The 27,044-nt window shown below is 51.5% G+C and overlaps 1 protein-coding gene across 1 annotated transcript in view; it reads right to left on the bottom strand.

Annotated features, from left to right (window-relative positions):
* The window catches only part of LOC120853594 (histamine H2 receptor-like), a 29,572-nt gene extending 18,439 nt beyond the window's left edge, over window positions 1–11,133 (bottom strand). The window contains exons 1-2 of the mRNA XM_040227553.1: window positions 10,612–11,133; window positions 4,327–5,933 (exon numbers count right to left, since the gene is read on the bottom strand). Of these exons, the coding sequence (XP_040083487.1) occupies window positions 4,327–5,402 (1,076 nt within the window). The 5' untranslated portion in view covers window positions 5,403–5,933; window positions 10,612–11,133. The remainder of the gene's footprint in view (window positions 1–4,326; window positions 5,934–10,611) is intronic.
* Window positions 11,134–27,044: the final 15,911 nt, after the last annotated feature.

The raw sequence follows: 27,044 nt of genomic DNA, 5'->3' as shown, positions 1-27,044 counted from the left end.
CCCTGCCTTGGGAGACAGCATAGGGTGGCTGAGTATATGGGGAAGGACTCAAGAGCCCTGGGCAGGGATTCAGAGAAACAGGGTCTACTTCTAGCCCCTCCCCTAAGCTGCTCTGGGCCTCAGGTTGCTTGCTTCCCATCTGCTCTCTATGGGACTAGCACTGAGTCTGGGCTGAACTCAAGTCCATTCAGCGTTTCATCATGGAAAGAGCCTGGCTTTGAGATCAGATGGGTTTGGGCTGGAATCCTAGCTCTGGACAGATGAGGCAGTGCGGCCAATGTCAGCTACATTGCTCCTAGCTGAGGGCCCACATTCAGAGAACCACTGCCCTAGAATAACATCCCCCTGGGACAAGGGCCTCTGCCTGGCTCAGCGCGACACCCTCAAACAGTGCTGGCATATAGCAAATTCTCAGCAAGTGCGCGCGAATGAACTCATAGGGTGGTTTGTTCTGGTGAGGGTAGAAGGGGCTGGAGGGTGACTGTGGGCCTGGGGATGGGGTCAGGAGGTGGTCAGGGGTAAACCATGAAGGACCCCTAATCCTCATGCTAAGTCAGGGAGCTGGGGCTTCTGACAGCTGCACATGGGCCCCCAGAGGTCTACATCCTCATGGTGGAACTTGAGAACATTATGTGGCAAAAAAGACTGCATATGTGATTAAGTTAAGGATGTTAGGATGGGCTAGTTATCCTGGGTTACCGCAGTGGGCCCTAAAGGTAATCACAAGTTCTGTTAATAAAGGAAGGAGGCAGACGGAGAAGAGGAGGAGGAGACTTGGCCACAGAGGCAAGAGGTCAGAGTGATATGAAGAAGGGGCCACAAGTCAATGAGCTCAGCGGCCCCCAGAAGCCAGAAAAGGGCAAGAAAAGGGCTTCTCCCCTGAAGCCTCCAGAAGAAACCCGCCCTACGCGCACCTTGGTCTCAGTCTCCTGGTCTCCTGAACTAGCAGAGAAGAAATCTGTGTTGCTTCCAGTCACCAAGTTCACAGTCATTTGTTACAGCAGCCCTCTCTTGGGAGCTAACCCAGGCCTGTTTCCAGTAAAAGCAGTGGACTTTACTGAGCAGGGTCATTGGAGCAGAGGGGATGAGGCTGGGGACCTGGGGTCAAAGATGGGGAGAGGTGATGAGGGGCGAGCTGAAGAAGACCACCTCGGGTCAAGAAAGGGCAGACAGAGCATCCTGCTGGGGAGGAGGCTGCAGGTCGGCCTCAGGGAGGAGAGGACTGTCCAGCTCAGCCACTCTCTCCTGGAGTCTCCCCTTGGCTGACTGTGCGACGCCCCTGCCCCGCCCCCCATTCCAACCTCCCCCACCACCAACCAAGGGCACCCAGCCCTTTGGCAGTGATAAGGGTTTTCTGCCAGGTCAATGCTGGGTTTTGCGCCCAAATGGGGAGCAGAAAGGACATACTATCGGTCATCAAGGAAGCTGGGAGCCAACCTTACGAAAGGTCACACAAGTCCCCAATCACCCTGGCAGCCTCCACTGGAAACGCAACCTCTGGCTCTCCCTGGCTTCCTGAGCTCCCATTCCCAGAACCATAGACGAGGCCCTCCAGCCGGTTCACCACCTCCTCCGCCGGAAGCCTGTGTTCCGAGGCTGCTGCGTGTGACCCGGGCAGGCCCAGCCTCCCAGTTGGCCTTGGTGGCCAGGGTGGTGCTGACGATCGGAAGAGGAGGTGGACACTCACTGCCCGCCACGTGCCGGGCACCGGGGGGACCGTCAGTGGCGGGGCTGCTACTTCTGCTTCTGCTCAGATCTTGGCTCTGGCTGCGCCACTAGCTTGAGTTCCTTGAACAAGTCACTCCTCTGAGCCTCGTTCCCCCCACCTGTAACGTGAAAGCTAAACACCTACTTCACAGGACGGTACGGGGAACTGCTGCGGCCCTGAGTCTCACGGGGCCCCGGCACCCCCGCCTGGAGGGCCGCTCCCACCTGCACGTAGGGCTCAGCTGGGAGGGCTGCTCCCGGGCTCCCTGGGCCGTCACTGCCTCCTCTGGGTGTGCTGCACGCTGGATGTCAAGGCTTAGCACATGCAGCGCTGAACCATGCCATCTGTTCCTCAACCAGACCGTGAACAGTTACAGGTGGCGAGGGTGGTAGCATGCGTGGGGGACCGGCTCTATCTCCCTTTGCACCCCAGCACCTGGGAGGGGTGGGGATAAGACGCTGTCACAGAAAGATCAATATACAGAAATAACAGCCAAGGTAAAACTGGCACCTAACGGGTGTTGGATGAGGGCTGGTCACTGCCAGGGCAGTGCTTACTGGGTGTCTCCCTGAGGATCTGGGGGTAAAGGCAGCCTGTTAACCCGGGTCCCACTGGTTAGCGCAAGAGCAAGTGGAATGATGGCCAGACTGAACTGTGTCGGCGGCTTTCTCCCGAGTGTACACTCCATGCCTTGTCCTTTGCTCTGTGAACTAAACTAGCTTTGTACTTAAGACTGCTTTTCCTGAACGAAGCAGTGTGCAGGACAGGGTCATTTCACCCAGTGTCAGACCTCTTGATCTGCACTTTGGAGAGATGTCTTTGGGTGGCTTGGAGGATGGATTGGACAGGGAGAATCTAGAGGCTGGGAGGCCTGGAGGAGGCTGGATGCAGGAGCAATGAAGCTCATTCTGGAAGGAGAGCAGGGGACAGGGCAGGGCCTGGGATCCACATCGAAGGGGGGACACTCCACACCCAGCTGCTGCAAGGGCCAGAGGGACACAAGGCCAAGGAGGCCTGTTGGGCAGTGGTCATCCAAGCTTTTTTCTCGAGTCCAGTGCTCAGTGCTCAGTGCTCGAGAGCAGACAAGTATCCTGCCAGGGCGCTCACAGAGCTTGTTCGCATCCCTCGGCCCCCATGTGCTTCGGGTGATTCTGGGAGGCGAGCAGGGCAGGCTGCTTGAGGACAAACCCCATAATCCATGAGAGGATGACGCTGAGGCCCAAGAGGGGCAGAGGTGTGCTCAAGCCACAGAGCCGAGACGAGGCTGTGCAGCAGACTTTCCAAATCTGTCTGTCAAAACAGATGCCAAAATGTCACTTCTGCATCCCTGCTGCCCAGCACAGTTCCTGGCATGGGATGGGAAGTTGACACATGTTTGCAAATGAATGAATGGATGGGTGGGTGGGTGGATGGATGGATGGATGGATGGATGGATGGGTGGGTGGTGGATGGATGGATGGATGGATGGATGGATGGATCACTCACACAGACCAGCATTCTGGGGGGCAAAGGTATGGTCTGTGGGAAGAGAAAGGAGGGTGACTTTTTCTGAGCATTTGTATGTGTCAGGGATTCTACCGGCATCCTTCACTCCCCTCAACAGCTAGATGGGGCTCACTAAGCCCTGTGAAACTTCTCTCCAAGCGCGAGCTTTCTCGAGCCACTCAAGTCTTTGGGGAGGTTTCCCTTAATACCTCTCAGGGGCTTTGTCACAAGTGAGTTTATCTCAACCTCATTCTGACCTTATCTTTCCAGCCAGGGTACCTCTCGAGGGTGGAGTCTTGGGGCCTCCTCTCTCCTGCATGCCCTGTGTCTCAGACATGCAGTGGTCTCCAAGCCCACTTTTTTACTAGCCTCCTAGATCTTGCTCTATTCTCTTCCCTCTTACGGAGCAGTCCCGCATCCCTCTTCACCGATGTCCCCATCTCATTTTTCAGGTCCGCGTCTGAGGGGACAACCAGAATCCTCTCTCCAAAGCACACCAGTGATTGGGTTGCACCCATCCTAACTTCTAATCCTTCTATCTTCCCCTAAGACCTAAATTACAAAGCCCAAGCCTGGCTTTCAAGGCTGCGTCTTCCCGATGCATCCAAACCTCTTTCTTCTCCCACTTGAGCACTCCACAAAGTAAGAGCTGGTGCATAACAGGTGCTCAAGACTGTGGGCTGAATGGGGTCTCTGATTCAAGCCCCCGGCAGCAGCACTAGTGCATGGCTGTTTGAGGGGTGTTGGCGGATTTAAGTGAACACCTATGACCACTAACTAAGTGGGCAGAGTTGAGCCTCACACTCAGGCCCCCTGATTGTAAGGACGAGGTAGCTAGTAGAGAGGGCCCACCAGTTCTGAGTCAGGGGCACTCTGTGCAGATGCCAGCTTTGTGTGTGGGGCCCTGGCAAAGTTCTCTGAGATCTGACTCGCTCCGTTTGAAAACGGAGGTCAAAAGTTCTACCTGAGGGGGCATTCAGGAGGATGAAGTACCTCAGGGTTTGCAAAGTGCTCGTGAAGGCTTCCCAGCACGCAGTATCCGAGGCAGCACCTGAGGAATATGGCTGTCACCCTGAAGGAGACCCTCCCCTCCACCACGCTCCTTCCCGCACGCAAACTGCCGGGGGAGTTACCTGTCTGCGGCTCCCTGGGGGGCCGTGACCTCAGTCCCACTCCACACCTGGAGCCTCAGGGGCCTCTCTTCCGGCCACCTGGGTCCCCGGCCCGGATGCCTCACCAGCTGAGAGCTGTTGGACCCCAGCGAAGTCCTGCGGGCGTCGTGGCCAGCGGGGCTGCAGCGGAAGAGCTGCTGGTAGGCCGTGCGGAAGTCTCTGTTGAGCGCGGCGTACAGCACGGGGTTCAGGGCCGAGTTGGCATAGCCCAGCCACAGGACCACGTCTTCCACGGTCTTGTCGACAGCGCCGTCCCCTTGCAGCCCCCGGTAGACGAACACGGTGAAGTAGGGGAGCCAGCAGACGATGAAGGCCCCCATGACGGCCGCCAGCGTCACCGTGGCTTTGTGCTCCCTGAGCGTGGCTGCCCTCCACGGGCCGACGTTGTGGATCCTCCTGGCCTGTTCCCGGGCGATCCTGAAGATACGGTAGTAGGTGATGCACATGACGAGCAGCGGCAGGTAGAAGGTGACCAGCCCATCCACCAGGCCGTACACCAGGTTTACCTGGACTTTGCACTTGGGGATGGTGTGGCTGTCACTGTGGTTCTCAGGCCTGCTGTTCCATTCCAGGTGGATGGACAGGAAGGACAGGGTGATGGAAATGACCCAGATTAAGACCAGGGAGATGGCGACCCGGGCCGGGGTGACCAGCACGGGGTAGCGCAGGGGGTCTGTGACGGCGCAGTACCTGTCAAGGCTGATCATGAACAGGTTGAGGATGGAGGCCGTGCAGAGCATGACATCCAGGCTGGTATAGATGTTGCAGAAGACCTTGCCGAAGCTCCACTGGCAGGACAGCTGGTAGAAGGCAGAGAAGGGCAGCACCAGGAGGCCGAGGAGCAGGTCAGTGATGGCCAGGGACACAATGAAGCAGTTGGTCAGGCTGCGGAGCCGGCGGTTCAAGCCCACCGCCAGGCAGACGACCACGTTGCCCGCGATGGTGATGAGGATGAGGAGGGTGAGGACTACGGTGACGGTGACCTTGAATGCAGCGGGGTCCAGACAAGAGGAAGAGGCTGTGCCATTGGACGCCATCCTGGGTCCCTACAGCTCCTTCCCCTGTGCACCACCCCCCCCGCCCCCACCCCGGGCCCACGGTTGCTCCTCTTTCAGCTCCCCAGCAGATCAGTTATGTCCACCGCTGGGCTCCAGGCTGTCCACCAGAGCTGAGAGAAGTATCCAAATGTGGGGAGGCTCCAGGGACCGAGCTAGTGCTGTTTTTTCTAGAATAAATAAAATGATCTCCAAGAAGGTGGGGGGCATGAGTAGGAAGGAAGATGAAGGACATCTAGTTCTCGAAGCGAGTTTCCTGGTTCAAACCGCAGTCTTCAAATCGCCTCCAACAGAGCAGGCTTCCTCCCAGGACTGAACGCATCTCCACTCGCCAGCTTTTGCATGGAAACTGAGGCACTGGGGCGTGAGTCTGGAGGTGGCTTTGGTTTTATCGGGGAGGTTTCATGTGGAGCTATGGCTGCAGCCTTCTCCATGACGGATAGCTGCCCCCATCCACGTGATGGGGTTCCGGCACGGCCGCCTTGCCCTCTAGGGTCCACTGGAGAGCGTGAGCTAGAAACACAAAGATGGGGTTTTCAGCATGTTGAAACCAGACCGAGAGAATTCAAAATAAACACTTCTAGACCTTGACCTCACTTCAAGACGCCAGGAGGCCAGTCCGGCATCTCTCCTTAGAAGGGACCAGGGCAATCGGGATGCACAGTGAGAGGAGGAAGGGAGACGGGATGCGAGGGGCTGGCCACCAAGTCATCACAGGAGGTACAGCAGGACGGGCTCATGTTTATACTGTTTATATTAGAGATTCTAGACACAGACGCTACGCTCGGAGAAAACGGGCGCTGCATCTGCTTGGCCACTGCTGGTTCCCAGGGCCTGGCTCCACCGGTAGGCATTACGCCTATGATGGATAAATGATAAAATGAATGAAAAAAATAGCCAACATTAATGCACTGACTCTGCCAAGTGCTGAGAACAGTGTTCTACACTCTCGCTTTATCAGACGTCAACATATTCTGCACAAGAAGCCAACCAGCTTTTTCAGGAGAGGGCCAGCTAGTGAACATGTTCTGTTTTGTATCCTGCAAGCTCTCTGCTGCAATTCACTTAACTCTGTTTCGTGTGAAGGCACCTCCACAGACAATGTGCAGATGAGTGACCCTGGACGTTACTATGGACACTGAAGTGTGAATGTCACATCGGTTTCATGGGTGGCAACATCTTCTTCTCTTGAATTTTTCTCAAACTCTTTAAAGCAATTTCTGGGCAAAAAACGTAAAATTGTTATTCTTAGTTCACATGATGCACAAAACCAGAGAGGACCAGATCTAGCCTGCTGTCCCAGTCTGCCAACTGCAGCCCCAGCCCGGCTCTGGACATCTCTCTAAACCTCACTTTCCAGGTCAGTGGGTGGGTGCAGACCTCAGTCAGTCTTTCAAACGGCTGCGTAACAGTCTGTGGGGTGGCTGGCTGTGGTTTATCACCACTCTAACATAGGTATTTTGGTGGTTTCTAGTTTCTTCCTTCCTCCCTCCATCCCTTCTTCCTTTCTGCCTCTGGTCCCACATCAAACATCACTCCAATGGAATACCTGCAGATGCCATGCTTCTTTTGGTTAAGTATCTGGTTAAATTCCTTCTTAGTGGTGATATTCTATGATTCTGATCCATGCAAAACAAGCTGAGGCCCTGCTTGATTCCTGGATGCTTTCTTTCAAGCGGACCCTGGTTTTCCAGAGAACAGCCAGCAGCAGTCTCCTGGGGTCTGGGAGTGTGCAGAAAATCAAGCTGACAGAGGACCTCCTCTCAGGAAGGAGCTCAACGCCATTTGACACAGACGAAGTCTCTCTCTGGCTCTTGGCCGGGAGTGGTTTTGCAGTCTGAATAAGAGAGGCATCGTTTAATCGCAACCGCTATGTCGGCACAGGGATCACGGCTCCTGGTCACCTTCTGCCACTCCAGCTGGCTCAGCCACCTAGCCTAGCAGGCTGGGCCTCCAAGTATTATTTTTAGAAGATTTTTCATTACATAAATAGCCCAAACAGTACGGCTGTTACTGCCACACTTAACTAACTTTGGAGGGGGTAGCAAGACTGTTTGGTTTGGATTTTTTTTTTTTTTTGAGAACCCCTATTTCTGATCAAAATTTCCTCTGAGTTTCCTTAATAGCCAGGTTTAGTTATTTTGAACAGATGTTTTAGTTAACATTTGAAGACTTTCAAATCTGAATAAACCGACCTCTCATATAATTAAAAATTAATTCTTCTTTCGCTCCCTCCCTCCTTCCTTCTGTCACCTCCCTCTCCCTGCTCTTTTCAGCAAATATTTCTTTCAGAACTGACCACGTGCCCAGTGTTGTTTGAGGTGCTGGGGCCACGGCCACAACCACCACAAAGAAAGCGCTGGTTCCTTTCTTCATGGAGTTCCTGGAGTTTCAAAGAACAACCACCTCGGTTGTGTTTCTATTTTACAGTCCAAGTCCCAGACGTTTCCAGTGACCTTTGTGAAGGCAGGAGCTTTCGTGTGGAGCTTTGTGGGTAGAATGATGGCCCTAGAGGGTCATGGCCCTTGGGGTCACAACCCCAAGATCACTGTCTTCACGATCACCATCGTTGTTACCATCACAGCTAATATAAAAAACACTTTCTTGAACCTTCCTTTCAAACTTTAAAAGCAATGACATTGCTTATTGCAGTAAACCAAGGGCGCTGAGGTATACAGAAGGGGCCAACTGTTTGGATCATTGCATACCCAAGCCCTCACACTGGGAAGGTGACCTTTGCTGACCGTTTGGTGTTACGGGGACCATCCATTCTTTCTCCGAGGCTTTGCCCACACCAGACACATGTAGGACACTGTTCTGACACTTCCTTTCCTCATTTCTTTCAAAATCTCTCCTATATAGTGGACACCCTTCTCGATCACTTAGATCTAATGCCTTCTGTTGGGAACCTAGGCTGTGGCAATAAACCACCACCATCATGAGAAGAGCCATGAGCAAGGAGGTCTGCGTTAGCAGGCTTGCAAGTGGCAAACGATGGGAGATGATATGAGTGTCCATCAGCAGGGGAATGGTTTGCCCCAAGATGAAGCATCTGCACTACAGCAGAGTCCTGGGCAAGGCGATTTCACACATATTAAATGAAAGATCTCGGCCTCACAATGACTGCTCATAAGGGGAATCTGTTGCTATTTAACAGTTGAGGAGAGCAAGGCTCAGAGAGGCCCAGTGAAGTCACATCCCTAGTAAGTGGCCGGAGAGCCTGGATTCAGACTCAGCTCACGTCCCTTCAGCTGCCTTCAGGCCCAGTCTTGCACAGACTTCAACTTGTCCTTCTAAGTGGATCTCAGCAGATAGTCCTGTAGTTGTCTCCCTCACTCTGCCATTCAGGCACCCTGACTTTGGCCCCAATGCACCCAGTCTCTTCCCTCCTGATTTTGCCTTTGCTGTCTTCTTCACTTGGAGTCCTGTCCTTCCTTATCTTCAGTCAATGATGCCCTTTTCAAGGCCTAGCTCAAACACGGGTCCCCACACCCTCCCCCACCATCTGAAAGCATGGTGTTGTTTTGAAACCTTTTGAAAGCCAACATGGTATAAAGTGAAGAAGACATTATCTTAGGACCCATCTTGCTAACGGACGCACAAAATAAATCAAGATAAAGCACAGATGCTCAGATACAGTTCACAGCTTGATGCTGAGATGCTGAAAGTGGCTCCCAGGAAAGGAGCTTGGGGGGGCGTGCATGCAGGCTGCCTCTATAACAGCTCACCGCCAAACAAACCTGAACACTATTTTTGCTTTTCATCTTTTTTTTTTTTTTCGTAAAAGCAAAAATCCTCCTTAGATTTCTTTTGGTACAAAACAGGTACTAATGTAGGTCTTTTGTGAAAGAGAAGTGAGGTAAAGCAAACTTTCAAAAAGCAGAGGGATCCCTGTACCTCTGTCTTCCTGAAGCCTGCAGGCGGGGGCACCCTCTCCTGTACTTTGTGCTGAGTTATAGTGGTTCAGACCGTAAAGAATCTGCCTGCAATGCAGGAGACCCAGTTTGATCCCTGGGTGGGGAAGATTTCTTGGAGAAGGGACTGGCACCCCACTCCAGGATTCTTGCCTGGAGAATTCCACAGACAGAGCCTGGAGGGCTAGAGTCCATGGGGTTGCAAAGTGTTGGACTCAACTGAGCAACTAACACTTTTACTTTCACTTCATACCGTTGGCACCTGGCTTTGTTAATACGGCTCAGTGTCTGTCTGCAAGCAGGGCCTGGATCTAGACCACCTGTCTCCAGCTTCCATCCACCTATCCGTCTGTCCTTCCATCCATCCATCCATCCATCCATCCAGCCAGCCAGCCAGCCAGCCAGCCAGCCAGCAAGCAAGCATTTCTTGTTGTCTAAGGGAGAGGCCCAGGGTACACAGAGTGAGTGTGAAAATGATATGGAATTTTCACTGAAACCAGCTTCAGCCACTTCCTGTCCCGGTCTTGCAGGCTGACCACAGACATTGCAGTTGTGTGTCTCACCCCGCCTCCTCTGATGTCGTCTCCGTTTTCGCCCTAAGAGCCTCTGAGAAAAGCACTTTCTGAAGAATTTGCTCATGGGTTGCTGTGCCCCTTACTGCCCCCGGGGAGGTTTCTGACCTTCATCTACAGTCCTCACCTGGCAAATTCAGCCATAACAAAAAGCAGTGGCCTGCTCAGAGTCTGATTCATCACTTCAAGAACCTCTGGGAGGCCATGGTGGTCAAGCAGCCTCAAGAGCCGCCACAGCTGAGTGTGTTAGAGGCACTCAGTGAGCTCACAGATGTGTATTAAACCCACTGTGCTGGGCTCTGCATGGGGAAGTCTGCTTGGATCACCTCTGATGACCAGCCTCGGTCATCTCTAAGTACAGATTTGACGTGACTTTCAAGGTTCTGTGTGTCCTGGTTTTGTCTTTTCTCTTTAGCTTCAGCTCCTGCCTGCCTGGTGCCCTTTAGTTGGACAACACTTGGAGAAATAGCTCTGGTGGCATTTGATTCCTCCTGATTTTAAGAGTCCTAGGCCCATTATGACTCTGTGCCTTTGCACATGCTATTCCCACTGCCTGGAATGCCCTTCTTCCCTTCCATGCCTGGGGAACTCGCACTCTTCCCTGAAGACCTGGCTGTCTCTGTCACCTCCTCCAGGAAGTCTTTCATAGTCTTCCAGCGGCACTTGCTTCATCTTCTCTCACTTCTGCTTCCCACTTATACCCACCTCTGGTAGAGGCTTGTGATTTCTGGGGTGCACAGGAGAGAGAGGTTCTTTAACTTTCCACTGGGTAGAAATCTGAGTTTCCAGGGCCCTTGGAAAATTCTCCTCCTGGATGTGGTCCTTGGTGATTCCTCATCAAAGTGTGTCTCCTCATCAAAGTGTGTGTGTGGAATGCGCTGTGGTGGGTGGAATCTGGAACACCATGACCCTGCTCAATCCTCTCCTGTGACTGCAAAGAAAACAGGGCCTTGAAGTGTTGAAGGTCACCCCCCAGCAGAGGTACAGCCCAAAGGCCCACCAGGTCTGCCTAATGCCTCAACTCCCCTCTCACTGCTGCCCACCCACAAAATCCTGCAAGAGATGCCACTGACAGTCTATTCTATTTGCCAACAGAGGAGAGAAGCCATTTAGAAGATTAACTAGTCTGGGGGTTGGGGTCTTCTCCCATCAAATTTTATCAAGCTGAGCCCAACACTTTTCTTTCCCTTTTCACTGAGAGGTGAAATGAGGCTCCCCTTTTGCAGTTTAAGTACCTAAACCCCCAGGCAAAGCCACTGGGGGAGTAACTAGCAATTTGGGGGAATCAGTTAAAGCTCCTCTGGGTTTCTCACTCAACCTGGAAGATGAATCCAATTCTCCAAGCAATCATTTACAATAGGAAAAGAAAACGATATTCAGCAGGCAACCATTGTGTGCTAGGGGAACACACAATGGCTTCTGGGGGAGCCAGTGGGCAAGTCTGTGGAGTAGGTCATCTGACCCTTATTGTGCAAAAATTGACATGCCTACAAGTGAAAGGACATCCAGGGTCTGAAAGACAAGGACTTTGACATTGGAGGAATCTGGATTTTAATCTCAGAACTGTCATTTAAGAGCTTGGTGACCCTGGGCATATGACTGCAACCTCTCTGCGCCTTAGTTTTCTCTTTTGTAAAACAGGGGTTATATGTCCTTCCTCACTTGGTGGTTGTGAAAATGCAGAGAGCAAAGGTGTGTAAAACACTTTGTGCCTGGCATATGGCATGTTACATTAAATATAATAATAGTATAAGAATAATATTTCATAATAACAGAAATGTTACCTTTTATTATTGTCCAAAGCCCCACGGCCAGGAAACTTGTATTCACACATGCTGTATATGTGTAGGGAGTGGATCCGAGGGCAGACCCTGTGCTGGGTGCCCGGGGACAGCGGTGAGCATGGAAGACAAATCTTGGAGCTTCTATGACAGCGTGGTGGGGGTGGGGCGGCAAACATGAAGTAACTCACAGCAGAGCTGCTGATTCAACTGCAGTATGTTGACAGTTCTATAAAGGGGGAGTGTAAGGAGCCACTGGCTTCTCTGGTAGCTCAGCTGGTAAAAAATCCGCCTGCAGTGCAGGAGACCCTGGTTCGATTCCTGGGTTGGGAAGATCTGCCGGAGAAGGAATAGGCTACCCACTCCAGTATTCTTGGGCTTCCCTGGTGGCTTAGACACCTGCAATGCAGGAGACCTGGGTTCGATTCCTGGGTTGGGAAGATCCCCTGGAGGAGGGCATGGCAACCCACTCCAGTATTCTTGCCTGGAGAATCTCCATGGACAGTGGAGTCTGGTGGCTCCAGCCCATGGGGTCGCAGAGAGTTGGACATGACTGAGTGACTAGGCACAGGAGCCACAGTGATATACCGTGGGGGGACCCGTCCTGGTCTGGAGGGTATGTGATCTGAGATCTGAGCAGAAAGGAAAAGGGTCACTCAGTGAAAACAGGGGATGGGCGGGCTCCAAATAGAGGACAGCTGCTCCAAACTCTGGGAGGCAGAGAGTTGGGGATGTCCGCAGACCCATAGGAACCCTTGGGGGTAGGGGGCTGAGTGGAGACTGACGCAACTGGAAGGCCAGAGGTGGCTTTACGTCCAGCAGTCCTGCGGGGACTTCAGGGGGCGGTGGGCGGGGGTGGCTGCAGGGTGGCAGGGGGCCTCACTTGGCCCTGCTGGCTGCTCCCAGCTATCACTGCCAGTAATGAGATGCAGGGGTCCCTGGGTCCCTGACGGGCAGTTCCTCGTCTTTATAAGTCATAATGTCCCAGAACATCGCCCCGTCACTTCGTCGTTCGCATGTTCTGGGTACCGGGTGCTGCGGGCATCAGAGGGTGGCCCCAGGGTCAGCTCCCCCAGGAGCGCTGCCCGCTCTGGAGTCCCAGAGGGGCCTGAGAAGTGGAAGCTATGTCAGCAGGATGACTCTTATACTTGAAGGAGGGAAGACGGGCCTTCTAAGCCCTGCTGCGGCTGCAGACAAAGGTGCTGAGCAGCGTGACTGGTGGCCAGGTGGCGGGGGCCACGCCACTTCAGAAAGGCTGGCGGCGCTCTGGGACTCCATCACCGGGAGCCCGGGATGCGGGGCAGGGCCCGGGGGTGCACCCAAAGGGTGAGGTGGGTCCAGCCCCCAGCAGTTCAGGCATCGCCTAGCAATGGGGGCGGGGGCCATGGAGGGTGTGGGGAGTAGCAAGGGGCTATGGGAACTGGGAGGATGCTGTGGTGATGCTGTGGGTGGTGGCAGGTGACAGCTGTGTGTGTGTGCAGAAGGCAACATCTTACGGGGCCTGGAAAACCCCATGAATGCTAAAAAAACAAACTGACCCAGCAGTTGCATTTTGAGGAATTCATCATATGACCTGGAAATGTTGTTCAAGTCCCTGTAACAGCATGCAATGCAATCATCAAAAGGACAACTGCACCAGCTTCTCATATTTCTTAGATTCCACATATACGTGATATCATAGAGTATTTGTTTGTCAGTGTCTGATTTATTTCACGTAAGCATAATATCCTCCAAGTTCATCCATGTTGCTATAAATGGCAATATTTCCTTCTTTGTTATGGTTGAACACTATTCCATGGTATATATGTACCACAGCTTCCTTCTCCATTCATCTGTTGATGGACACTTAGCTTGCTTCCATACCTTGGAGACTGTAAATTACGCTGCTACAAACATTGGGGTGCATGTTTCTTTCAAATTAGTGGGTTTTTTTCCAGATATATATTCAAGAGTGAAATTGCTAGGTCATATGGTAGCTCTAATTTTAGTTTTTTGAGAAACTTCCTTGCTGTTTTCCAAAAAAGAAGCAGACTCACAGATACAGAGAACAAACCAGTGGTTACTAGTAGGGAGAAGGATGGGAGGGAGGGGCAATATAAAGGTGGTAGACTAAGAAGTACAAACTACTATGGAGAAATAAGCTACAAGGATATATTGTAAATGTAGTGATTCACTATATTGTTTGCCTGTAACTTACATAATACCATGTATCAGCTGTACTTCAATAAAAAAATTAAATAAAGGGCTGTCTCAGGCTTTGGGGCTGATGTGGAATGTTTTCTGCATGTGGGGGGTGTGACGTACTAAAGGGGGAACGTGTGTGTGTTTCCGTGTTCTTGCACTGACATGCAGCTGGTCCAGGAGGGCACATGTGAAAAGGGACTGACTGCTTCCGTGGAGGTTGATGAGGGCTGAGCCAAGGCACGTCCCTTGGGACCTTGGGAATCTTTTTACCTATAGCCAATGCCACGGTTTTTCCAGGAGTTATGTACAGATGTGAGAGTTGGACCATGAAGAAGGCTGAGCACCGAAGAACTGATGATTTCAAATTGTGGTGCTGAAGAAGATTCTTGAGAATCCCTTGGACAGCAAGAAAATCAAACCAGTCAATCTTAAAGGAAATCAACCTGGGATATTCATGGGTATTCATGCTGAAGCTGAAGCTCCAATACTTTGGCCACCTAATACAAAGAGCCAGCTCACTGGACAAGACTCTGATGCTGGGAAGGATCAAGGGAAGGACAAGAAGGGGGTGACAGAGAATGAGATGGTTGGATGGCATCGCTGACTCAATGGACATGAGTTTGAGCAAACTCTGGGAGATTGTGAAGGACAGGGAAGCCTGGCATGCTGCAGTCCATGGTGTTGTAAAGAGTTGGACACAACTGAGAGACTGAACAATGACAGCCATGGGTAGACATCACCTATGGCCAAAGTAACAGCCAGGCCACAGGGCTCGACCAGCAGAGAAGGGCAGACGGAGGGCACACAGGTGGAAGGAACAACAGCAAAGGAAAGGCGGCTGTGTGCTCAGGTGCTGCTTAAGAGCCGGACCTGGTGCGTCGGGGCTCCAGGCCAGGGCTGGCACTCAGCCTACTCAGTCAAGAGTAGAAGAATCGATGCTTCTGATCTGTGGTGCTGGAGAAGACTCTTGAGAGCCCCTTGGACAGCAAGGAGATCCAACAAGCCCATCCTAAAGGAAACCACTCCTGAATATTCATCGAAAGGACTGATACTGAAGCTGAAACTCCAATACTTTGGCCACCTAATGCAAAGAACTGACTCATTAGAAAAGACCCTGATGCTGGGAAAGATTGAAGGCAGGAGGAGAAGGGGATGACAGAGGATGAGATGGTTGGATGGCATCACCGACTCTATGGACATGAGTTTGAGTAAGCTCTGGGAGTTGGTGATGGACAGGGAAGCCTGGTGTGCTGCAGTCCATGGGGTCACAAAGAGTCAGACATGACTGAGCGACTGAACTGACTACTCAGTCAAGAGCCTCTGCTCCAAGCTCACCCTGAGGGACCCGTCTTCCCGCAGTCACTGCATAGGACTGGTCAGGCCCGGACCCCCAGTTGCTTCTCCTGTCCTTTGCATAAAGATGACAATGGCTGCCAAGCCCTAGCCCTGCATGATCTGGCCTCTGCCAACCTTTTCAGCCAATTCTCAGGGTGGAGAGGGAAATGTAGCTGTGGGGGCAGTGCTGAGGAGTTTGCATTTAGTTCTAAGGGCAGCAGGCCAGCCCTGGAGTTTCCATCAACAGGTCCGAGATTGCCTAGGAAACTGGTGGCATGTGGGACACCACCCTCTTGATCCCAGTCAGCTGTCAATCAATGAGGCACTTCTGACCGACGAACATACATCAGATGCTTGCTTCACAACACGCCTAGGGCTATCTGCTCTCTGAACATCCTCTCACTCACACTTTACCACAACATCCTGTGGCAAGAGGTCTTTCCTCATTTTAAAAATGCAGAAACCCAGGTTCAGGAAAGTGAGGTTGCCCAAAGTCTCAATATCACCAAGTCGAAAATCAGAATTTGAACCCCCGTCTGTCTGACTCCATAATCCTGGTTCTCAGTTGCTGTTATTTCAGCTTTCCTACAGAGAAAAAAACTACGCCCTCAGGCTTTCCAAAGACATGGTGTGAGTTCCCTGGGCATCCGCAGCTGAAGATGCTTCCTCTTTTGCTGTCTTTGATCTTTGTGGTTGTAGATTTCTAACTCCTTCCCCACAATGGGCTTGATGTTCGGTAAAAGCCTCTTATGGCAGTATACAATTTCTGGTTGTTCATTAGAGAGAAAGGCCTTGGGCTCCTGGTGGTCTGAGTTTTTCTTCCACCCTTCCATGTCTTCTGAGCTGACAGGGATCTGAAGCTGGGATTGTTTTCACTTCTGCTTTCAAGTCCAAGTTGTCCCAAACACTGCAGCCTACTTGATGGGGGAGAGTGTCCCCCTCTGCACAGGCTGAGAGGTGAATGGACCCAAATATTGTCTGGAATTTGGGGCAGGTTCTGTAACCGCTGCTGTTGGCACAACCAAAAGAAGAGCCCCACACATGTGTGTCTGCTGCTGCTGCTGCTAAGTCGCTTCAGTCGTGTCTGACTCTGTGCGACCCCATAGACGGCAGCCCACCAGGCTCCGCAGTCCCTGGGATTCTCCAGGCAAGAACACTGGAGTGGGTTGCCATTTCCTTCTCCAATGCATGAAAGTGAAAAGTGAAAGGGAAGTCACTGAGTCGTGTCCAACTCTCAGCGACCCCATGGGCTGCAGCCCACTAGGCTCCTCTGTCCATGGAATTTTCCAGGCAAGAGTACTGGAGTGGGGTGCCATCGCCTTCTCCGCCATGTGTGTCTACCAGCCCAGAAAGGCAGGGTGCAGCAAAGCGGACCTTTTCCTGTGATGACTGTCATCACTCAGGCATCACAGTGCCAGGAAGGTGACCTGGGCTGGAAGCCAGGACACTGACCTCTTCCATCTGCTGAGCACCCACAGGTGGCTTAGTATCTCTAGGCTGCTCTGTGGTGCTCAGTCGTGTTCGATTCTTTGCAACTCCCTGGACTGTGGACTGCAGCCCGCCAGGCTCCTCTGTCCATGGGGTTCTCCAGGCAAGAACTCTGGAGTGGGTTGCCATTTCCTCCTCCCAGGGGCCTCCCCAGCCCAGGGAGTGAACCCGCATCTCTAGCGTCTCCTGCCTTGGCAGGCAGACTCTTTACCACTGCAGCACCTGGGAAGCGCCAAATATCTCTGTGAGGCGGAGTCCCATTTGACAGATGGTGAAACTCAGGTTCAGATGTTAAGTCACTTGTCCGAAGGTGCACAGCTGGTAAAGAGGCAGGCGGGGCTTTGAACCAGATCTAACTCCGCTGTCTCTGAGTGTCCACAGCCAACCGCCATGCCGCCCTCCGCCAACTAAGACCTACATATAATTCAGTTCATTTGCTGACTATTTGTGTGACCAGTTTTTGCTGAGGTGTTTTCTTTTCAGTGAGAGACCCCAGGCCATCTGCCTGGCCTTGCCAACGGTTGATGTGGGCAGCTGAAGTCACATCGGGTGACAACAAATTCCCCTGGTCATTGTTGTTCAGGAGCATCTCTATTTCTTCCTTTCTTTCCATGTAGGTGAAGGGCACATAAGATCAAACTGCACAGTTCAGTGGCACTCAGCCCATGTTGTGTAACTACCAGCTCTACTTGGTTTTCAAACATGGTCATCACCCTGAAGGAAGCCGATACCCGTTAAACAATCACTCCCTGACTCTGGTTCTCGGCAACCACCGACATGCTTTCGGGCTCCATAGAGTTTGCCTGTTCTGGACACTGGGGACACAAAGGGAAGGAAGATCTCTGAGTCTCTCTTCTAGCCTCTGTTTCTCCTTCATCCACCTCGGGGCTCAGGCTACATATTCAAGCATCATCTTGGACCACTGTCTTTCCTTCATCCCCAACATTCAACCCATCAACAAAGTTGATGGCTTTTCCCTCTGAAACACGTGCCTCTTGGATGAGGCTACTTCCTGTGGTTGCTGCCATCCCTTGTCTGGACTCTTGTGTGGACTTTCATGACACTTGTCACCAGGCATCTCTGCTGCTCCCTTTGGTCTCCAGCACTGCCCTCCTGCTCCTGTCTCATCCGCACTGTGCCTCACACATGCTCCTTGGCTCACAAGACATCCCTCCCCGGGATCCGGGCCCCATCTCTCTGACCTCCTTCCCCAGCCTCAGGACTCATTGGGTACCCGGCACTCTGACCTTGCCCCAGAGCCTTGAACATGCACAGTCTCCTCCTTGGGCCTCTGCCTTGACCTGCTGCTGATGTGGGCATTGGCATCTTGGCTCAAATATCAGTTCTGTGGAGGGCATCCTTCTTGACCCCTGGAGCAGCTCCTTGGACCTCACCATATCTCTTCCATTTGGCTATCCACAGAGGCAGCCAATTTTTTTAAGGCACTTTTTTCTTCTTTTCCCTCTTTGTTCACTGTATCCCTCTCCTAAATAGAACATAGGCAGCATGAAGGCCAGGATCAATTTTTTGTTCCCTAACAGGCACTTAATGGGGCCTCCATTAATATTTATTGGGTTGACTGACGCATACTGAAAACAACCATCATTGCAAGATAATACCCCATTTATGGGGTGCTTTGAAAGTGTATGCAATGCTCTAAGAACTGATGTTTACATACTTTATCCCATTTAATCTCTCTGCAACAGCCTTCCTACATGGACACCATTATTTATCTCCACTTTATAGATGAGGAACTTGAGGTTTATGGTTCTTGTAACCTGACCAAAGCCCATGACCAGACTTGAGGTAACAAGTGTGGGGAGGATCTGGGTGGGGGTACTTTCCAAGACAGGCATTGGATGGGGCCAAATGAAAATTCTACCTTGATTCTTCTGGGGGAGATTATACCCTGGATTGCCAGTTTTTGCAGGGGGATCCAAATCTCTGCCACCCAGGACAAAACTCCGTGGGGTGCAGAAGCTGGGTGGAGAGGGCACTGGGCAAGGAATTTGGAACCTGAGTTTGAGTCCCTGGTGTGACTCTGACTAACTCTGTTACCTCCCACAGGTTTTATACTGCCAGTTTCCTCAGCAGAAAAAGAGAGAAGATGGGCTTAGAATATCTTAAAAGTTTCTTGTAGCAATTAGATGTGTGTGCGTGTCTGGAGGGGGTGGGAGAGAAAGAATCACAAACTCCCAGACTAATTAAAATAAGAGGGTTCTGGGTAGAAACAACACTCAGTGGTCATCTGGTGCTCAGGAACCCCTTCAATAGCATCCCAGAGAGGCGGTCATCCCCGATGGCCTTGCATACCTCCAGTGATGGCGGCTTACTAGCTTATAAATTATTTGCCAATCGTGGCCATTTAAAAAACCTTATAGAATCCTACCTACCCTTTCATTTGGAAGCATATCCCTATATTGCATACCGAATGCATTACAATATTCCTAGAACACATTCCATAGAAAATAGGATTTATATTTAGCTGTTTAGTATAAGGAGCTGCCACTGACTAGCTGTCGTAAATTGTCAATTAAACAAATATTATTTGTAATTTGGTGGGGTTTTTTTTGCATTTTAGATCTGGTATTTGTGTGTGTGGGTATGTGTGTGTGTGTGTGTATGTGTGTGTGTGTATGTGTGTGTGTGCGTGTGTGTGTTTGCAGACATTTTTGTAGGCTCCTGAAAGGCTATGAAGCCCCAGAGGACAAACCTAAGTCCCTTTTTCTGGACAGCCTCACAGAGCTCCTGAGTTGCTGCTTCTCGGTGATACGAAAGTCCTCAGGCCCTCCAACTGAACTCCTCATGGCCCTTGTCACTGCCAGTATTGCCCTCACCAGAATCACCACCACCACCATCATATCACCATGACGGGCACCACCATCAGTGGTGGCAGTAGAGCTGGGCACCAGAACCACCCCCGAATACGCATGTTCACTCCTCTCTGTTCTTCCCTGCAGCCTCACTTCAGGGAGGCGTTGCCCTCCCAGCCGGGCATGTAGCTTGCTCTTACAAGGCAAAAGTCCTGCAGCTCACTGGGTCACCTTAAAGATATCCACAGCAAACAGCGAAGGCTTGCCAGGAAAATTCATACACTGGTTATCTTAGGTAATCCTCTCTGCCCTACCCCACTTTCCACACCCTCCAGTCCTGCAGGAGAACTCCCTGTGGAATTACCAGGGCAGTCACTATTACTACACTTTGCAAAGATGGCTCGGACATGCTGAATGCCTGGGCTGAGGTCACACAGCTGGCCAGAGGAGGGAAGAGCCCTCTCGGTTTCCAGTTGCAAACAGCATACCCTGTCTGAAGCCTCCTGTGTTTCCAAACCTCATGCATTCATGGACCAACTCCATGATTTTGCCAAACCCAGAAAATATACCAGTTCTATTTTGTACTTAACATTTTTCTTTAAAGTGATGGAATGATTTGCAAAAAGAATTTTGTCTTATTATTACAATAACCACCAGGATCACTTTCCCTCAAATAAGCTACCCTGAAAACAAAGGCAGTGGAAACAGAGCTGATGTTATTAAATTCCATGTAGCTGCTGCTGCCTGAAAAGCCAGCCTAACGCTCTCCTAGTTAGAAAGGCTGTGCTGCAAAGGTGTTAAAGACACATTAGCACCTAACTGATGACTTTCTTTGCATAAAGAAGAAAGTCTGAAGGAGAACTAAAGAGCCAATCTATTCACCGTGTGATGGTATGGTTGTTGTTATCTGAGACAACTGACCATCCAGGTCCACCCCAGGATACTCAGGGCCACCTGCCACACTGGAGTATTTCGCTCAACCCAGGAAGCTAACACTGTGTAGTGGAGAGGAACCAGGAACCTGTTGGAGGCTCAGTTTTCCCATCTGTAAATGAGCATAAAACCACAGCATGCGATGCTGGCAAGATGAAATGTGAAGGCAACGGGATGCTAGAGACGTGCTGGCCCCTTGGTAAATGTCTCTCCCTGCCCCTGGCCATTCTCTGGTCTTCTTGCCCGCCCTCCTGCAAGAGAAGGTACCCAGGTAAACACGTCTTCGTCTGGAAGGTCTGGGCACAGGGGCAGCTCCTGGGCAGCCTTGCACAGTCTCCACAGCTGGCTGGGACCGTGTGCGGGTCAGAGGGCTTCTCCTCCCAGCCTGCCTCTCACCTCTCCCCAGCTCAGCCCTGATGAAAATAAGGTCTTTCCCAGCAGCTGCCACAGGTTCGAATCCCAGCTCTGCTACTTGCCAGGGAGGCACTGTTAGCCAGGCAGCTCTGCCTTGAGCCTCAGTTTCCCTTTCTTCAAAATGGGGATACTAGTCCCAAACACACAAGGGTGTAGAGTGGCTGGTGGGGGGTTAAGAGCAAGGTGCCTCCAGGACCTGTGACCTGGGCTACGTTCTGGCCCCACCGCTTCTTTATGCGGCCATAGGGAGCAGGGACTTGGATTCTCCCACCTCAGATTCCTCACCTGGCCCAATGGAAATAACAGGAATCTTCCCGTTATCTGACTGTTGCGAGGAGTAGCTGGGCAAATGTGTGTGAAGCTCCAGAGACCACTAAGTGCTGAGCTCAAGTGAGTGGTCTACAGATGCCCAAACACTCGGCACAATCCGGGGACCAGAGCCCGCTGGCCTCCAGGTCCCTTCAACCCCCGAGGCGCCGCCCACACCCCCTCCCTCAGCTACACGCGCCCAGTCCCCAGCCCTGGGGGACCAAATCACTGCTGCCTGGCTTCTACTCCAGATGCAGGCTTTCTGAAGTTGCTCACTCAACACAATTCCAAATACACACAAAACTGTAGGCTTAACTGTATTATTTATGACAGGTGATGCTGCAAATGACTTTTATATGTTCAAAACTGGAAGAACAGTGGCGTAAATTATGTCCTAATGGAATTACTAGAGCTGTTGCTATCACATTTTGGAAACTATGAAATAAGGGGAAATGCTTATATTTAAGCAGTAAAACAGCAGGATTCAGATTGTATACAGAGGATGACTGTAACTGTGAACTACCCTGTTAACCGGCTGGGGAGAAACACAACAAATAAAGTTCATATCTAGACGGGCAGGCTGGATGGTAATAGTGGCTTTCTTTGGATGGTGATACAATGATTTGTTACTGTTTTCTTCTGTATCTCCTTATTCAAAATCTTCTACATTTGAGAATTAATCGTACTGGGACTAAAAAGCAACAAGAAGATGCAGAAGTGTGTCTAATATATTCTCCTTATATCAAAGGTGAGAATACACCATATATATGTAAACATGTGTTTATATATGGTGCTTCCCAGGTGGTAATAGCGGTAAAGAACCCACCAGCCAATGCAAGAGATGGAAGAGACATGGGTTCAACCCCTGGGTCGGGAAGATCCCCTGGAGGAGGGCATGACAACCCACTCCAGTATTCTTGCCTGGAGAATTCCATGGACAGAAGAGCCTGGCAGGCTATAGTCCATAGCGTCGCAAAGAGTCAGACACGACTGAGGTGACTTAGTACGCATGCATGTGTTTATATATGAAGTGTGTATGTTTCTGCATGAAGCAAATCTGAAAAGATACATTGCAACAAAATAAAATTGACCCCCTCTTTTGGGCAAGGTAGATGGGGCCTTTGTATATTATTATCATGTACCTTTGTATGGGTTTCCCTGGTGTCTCAGGTGGTAAAGAATCTGCCTGCAATGCAGGAGACCTGGGTTCAATCCCTGGGTTGGGAACATCCCCAGGGGAGAGCATGGCAACCCACTCCAGTATTCTTGCCTGGAGAATCCCCGTGGACAGAGGAGCCTGGCAGGCTGCAGTCCATGGGGTTGCAAAGAGCTGCACATGACTGAGTGACTAAGCACGCACACACCTTTGTATATTGTACTTCTGAGCCATATCAGTGTTTTATTTAATGAAAAAGTGAGAAGAAAAAGTCTTAGCTATCTAATGCTGCTGCTGCTGCTAAGTCACTTCAGTCGTGTCCGACTCTGTGCAACCCCATAGACGGCAGCCCTCCAGGCTCCCCCATCCCTGGGATTCCCCAGGCAAGAACACTGGAGTGGGTTGCATTTCCTTCTCCTAGCTATGTAATAAACCTTTAGCTATCTAATAAACCTTTAGAAAAAGGCGGTATTTCCCCAAATAGGGGCAGGGTACTGCTTAAACAAAGGAATCTGTACTGGACATGACTCGGGGGTGAATTAAGTCAGCTGGGGTCTTACTGGAACGAGTCCACCAGCATGTGCTGTGACTGACAGGCCCTGTGGATTGCAGGGCTTTCCAAAAAGCCAAATCAGATCCCAGACCCACCCTCTTTCCGCCAGCCCTACTTTTACCATGGAGCCTCCCCTGCCAATGATGCTCCCAGGATGTCTCAGGGAATGCAGGGCAAGGGAAAGGTACTAGGGCAGAGAAAACCAGGAGGCTGGTCAGACCTCCTAGGTCCGAGGGCCTCCTGACCCAGGCAGGCTGTGTGTGAACAGTGTACATCCTCCGGGACTGTGAGGGGTGCAAGCATGGTGACCCAGAGAGGGGACTGGGACTTGGGCCAGAGGGAGGGACACCGTGGTCAGTAAGGGCCCCGTGCCACGGGATCACCACAGTCTTCAGGAGAAACGGGAAATATGATGTTTAAGTGAGTGAGTGAGAGCCGCTCAGTCGTGTCCGACTGTGACCCCATGGACTATAGAGTCCATGCAATTCTCCGGGCCAGAATACTGGAGTGGGTAGCCTTTCCCTTCTCCAGGGGACCTTCCCAACCCAGGGATCAAACCCAGGTCTCCCCCATTGCAGGTGGATTCTTTACCAGCTGAGCTACCAGGGAAGCCCTTATGTGAGTACTTCCGGCTCTAAAATAAAACATCTAGGGGACTTCCCTGGTGGGTCAATGCTAAGACTCCGTGCTCCTAAGGCAAGCGTGTGTGCATGCTAAGTCGCTTCAGCGTCCAACTCTTTGCAGCCCCGTGGACTGTAGCCCACCAGGCTCCTCTGTCCATGGGGATCTTCAGGCGAGAATACTGGAGTGGGTTGCCATGCCCTCCTCCCGGGGATCTTCCCCACCCTGGGGTTGAACCTGTGCTTCTTACATTTCCTGCATTGGCAGACGGGTTCTTTACCACTAAACGCAGGGGGGCTGGGTTCAGTCCTTGGCCAGGGAACTAGACCCTGCAGGCCTAGAAGCAAAGACTGAAGATCCCGAGCACTTCAACTAAGATCTGGAGTAGACAAATACATAAATAAACATTTAAAAAGAAAGGAAGGAAGGAAGGAAGATCTGAAAATATATACAGTCTTTGAAAAAAATAAATAAAAGCCCAAACTTTTCAATGAAATCTCATTTTAAAATAATGGCTTAAAAAAAAGATCTTACAGTTTTTTGCGCAAGTCCTCCACCAGCAGGCGTCTAGGACCTTGGCACATTCCTGGTGCTCTTGGAGAGCAAGGTCGGCCCCCAGGATCTGGTTGCTTTTCTAACCACCCTCCCGCCTTCCATACAGCTTTGCGAATTCTGCCCTAGACCAAGTCCATTGGTCAGTTTTTCAGGGTTGGAGGTGGGGCATCTGACATTTACCCACCTCTGCCCTGGGAGTGTGGTACGGAGTCCAGAAGAGGGGTGACTGAGTCTAGCAGTGGACTTTCTCCAGGGTAGTGAGTGCTCTGCCTCTGGAAGGGACAGGCAGTGGTGCCATAGCCGGGACTCCTGCAGCCTTCAGAGGCCAGAGTCTCTGCCCCTTCTGCCCTCCCCAGCCTCAGTTTCCCCTCCCCTCTTATCACGCCCTGTGCTTCAACCACCCAGAAGGCTTCACCCTTCCTTTCACTCTCGACAGTCTCACACCTCTGTGCTTTTGCACAACCCAATCCCTCAGTCTGGACAACTTCTACCTCTGCCTCTGCAGTAGTGTCTCAGCCACCAGGAAAACACCACCCTCACGGGCCAGCTCGCACAGCTCCCGTGCCTCCCCATCACAGCAGCCTGGGAGGCTGGCCTTGGCATTTCCCATGTCATTCATTATTTAGACTCCCGGATCTTTCTTCAGGGGCTTCTGTCTGCCAAACGGCTTTAGGCTCTGCCCCTTCCCTCCAGCGGCAGTGCTCCAGCCTTCATCTCTTCTCATCTGGAAAGAGCAAGGGCATCCAGACGGGGTGCCTGGTTTCCCCTTCGTTCCCTAGCACCCTGGCCTCTGGGCTGTCTGGGGAAAGGGCACTTTGCAAAAGTGCAACCTGATGGCCTCTATCCTCAGCCTCCAATCTCTTCCCGGCTCTTACAGCCTCCAGGGCTAAGTCCACACTCTTCTTCTTGGCACTGCAGGCTTTCCATGATCAGGATCTCGGCAAATTGAATCCTCTGTTACCTCCTTCCACTGTCCCCGGAGCCTCAGGCAAAACCTAATTGCTCTGAAGGCCCTGAGCACACCTGGAGGCTTTGCAGCCGAGTCTCTACACACGTCTTTCTATGCCTTGACTACCCAGACACTCTGCCTGCCTGCTGCTCTCCCGTTCACCCCACACCAGCTCTGCGAGTCCTCCCGCTTCACCGCCAGGGCAGTGGGTATTCCAGTCTCTGAGGTCTGCTCGCAACTTCAAGGCTGCTTTTGCCTGCTGTTGGCTACAAGCCTGCCTCCCCACGACACCTGAGTCTTTGGGCAGGGGTGGCACTCATCTGTCTCTATGTCTTCGGGGTGGCACCCAGGATGAGGCACAAGCAGACCACCAGGAAGTGTTTGTTAAGTGACTGAGTGAGGGGGCCGGATGGCTCTAATGCTCAGAGAGGGTTTGGAGGTTAGAAGATTACTCTCCAGGGGAAAGTGGGTGACTCTAGAGCTGAAAGTGGCCAAGGTAGAGACCTGGGCAGAGCTGTTGACAATTCTTCCTACTGTTCCTGGCTGCCACATGCTCCTGGAGACTGTCCCTATGGGGCTGGCGATAATCAGCCACGCTGCCTGCTACGATCCGTGACCAACTTGGCTCTAGCCACCTTTCTCTCGCTGCCATGGCGCCAGGCCGGTGCCTCCTGGCAGAGCTACCACAGGGAAGCTGGCATCAATGAAGGGCAGAGTTAGAAAGGCCCTGTGAGGTCAGCCAGCTCATATACCTGTGTCTGTTTTCAGATGAGGCAGCCGGGACCCAGAGAGGGGCAGCCACTTGCCCGGGGTCACACAGGAGGCCAGTTCTTCTGGATTTTATGAGATACTAAAAAGGATACGCAAAAGAAACTTTGAGAGAGGATAGAAAAGGCCTGGGGTGGGGGGTGTCAGGGAAGGCCCTTGAGACCAAGAGAACAGGGAAGCTCTTTCTGAGGCTGACCCCAGACCTGCTATGCAAAGGCGGATGGGGTGGCAGTCGGGGGTAGAGGAAACCCCCTGCAAAGGACTTGCACAGCTACGAGCTTGCTGCTTTGAGGTCGGCTTGGCCATAGCAGAGTGAGGGCAGATGCACTCAAAGATGGGTGCAAGGCCCTGTCGTGCAGGCCTGGTCCTGCGCTGTGGGGTTTGAGGTTCGGTCTAAGTAAGGGAAGCATGCAACCAACTTTTAAAGCTGATTTGAAAAGACAGTGCTGCAAGCAAGATATACAAATGGCCAAGAAGCACCCAAAAAGATGTTCAAAATCATTAGCCATCAGGGGAATGCAAATCAAACTCACAGTGATATCACTTCACACCCACTAGCATGGCTAGGATCCAAAAGTCAGATCATAAGCACTGGTGAGCATGGGAAGAAACTGGAAACCCCAAACAGGGCTGGTGGGAAGGGAAGATGGTGCCACTGCTTCGGAAAACATTCTGGTGCTTCTTCAAAGGAGTAAACCTAGTGTTATCGTACAACCTGATAATTCTACTTCTAGGTATATACCTCAAAGAAATGAAAATTTATGTCCTGACAAAACCTGTACACAACTCTTCAGAGCAGTGTTACTCGTAATAGACAAAAAGGTAGAAACGACCCAATTACCCATCAACCATCAACTGATGAATGGATAAACACAGTTTGGTCCATCCATGCAATGGAATATTATTTGGGCCATGAAAAGCGGTGAAGTACTGACACGCTACAACATAGATGGGCCTTGAGGACACTATGCTCATAGAAATACGACAGACACAAAAGGTCATATGTTGCATGATGCCACTGACACACAGTCTCCAGAATCAGCACATCTACAGAGACATGAAGTAGATCAGTGATTTGTGGGGGTGGGGGCGGGGATAGGGAGTCACAGCCAATGTGTACAAAGTTTCTCTTTGGGGTGATGAAAATGTTCCGGAATCAGATAGCAGTCATGGTTGTACAGCTCTGTGAATATACTCAAAGCAACTGGCTTGTATTTTGAATTTTATGGCAGGTGAATTATATCTCTATAAAGCTTTCATGTTTTTTTTTTTTTAAAAA

The sequence above is a fragment of the Oryx dammah genome, unplaced genomic scaffold (genome assembly GCF_014754425.2).
Source record: "Oryx dammah isolate SB20612 unplaced genomic scaffold, SCBI_Odam_1.1 HiC_scaffold_26, whole genome shotgun sequence".
Lineage (NCBI taxonomy): Eukaryota > Metazoa > Chordata > Mammalia > Artiodactyla > Bovidae > Oryx > Oryx dammah.
Note: the sequence above shows the minus strand (reverse complement) of the source record. Positions and strands in the feature narration are given on the sequence as shown.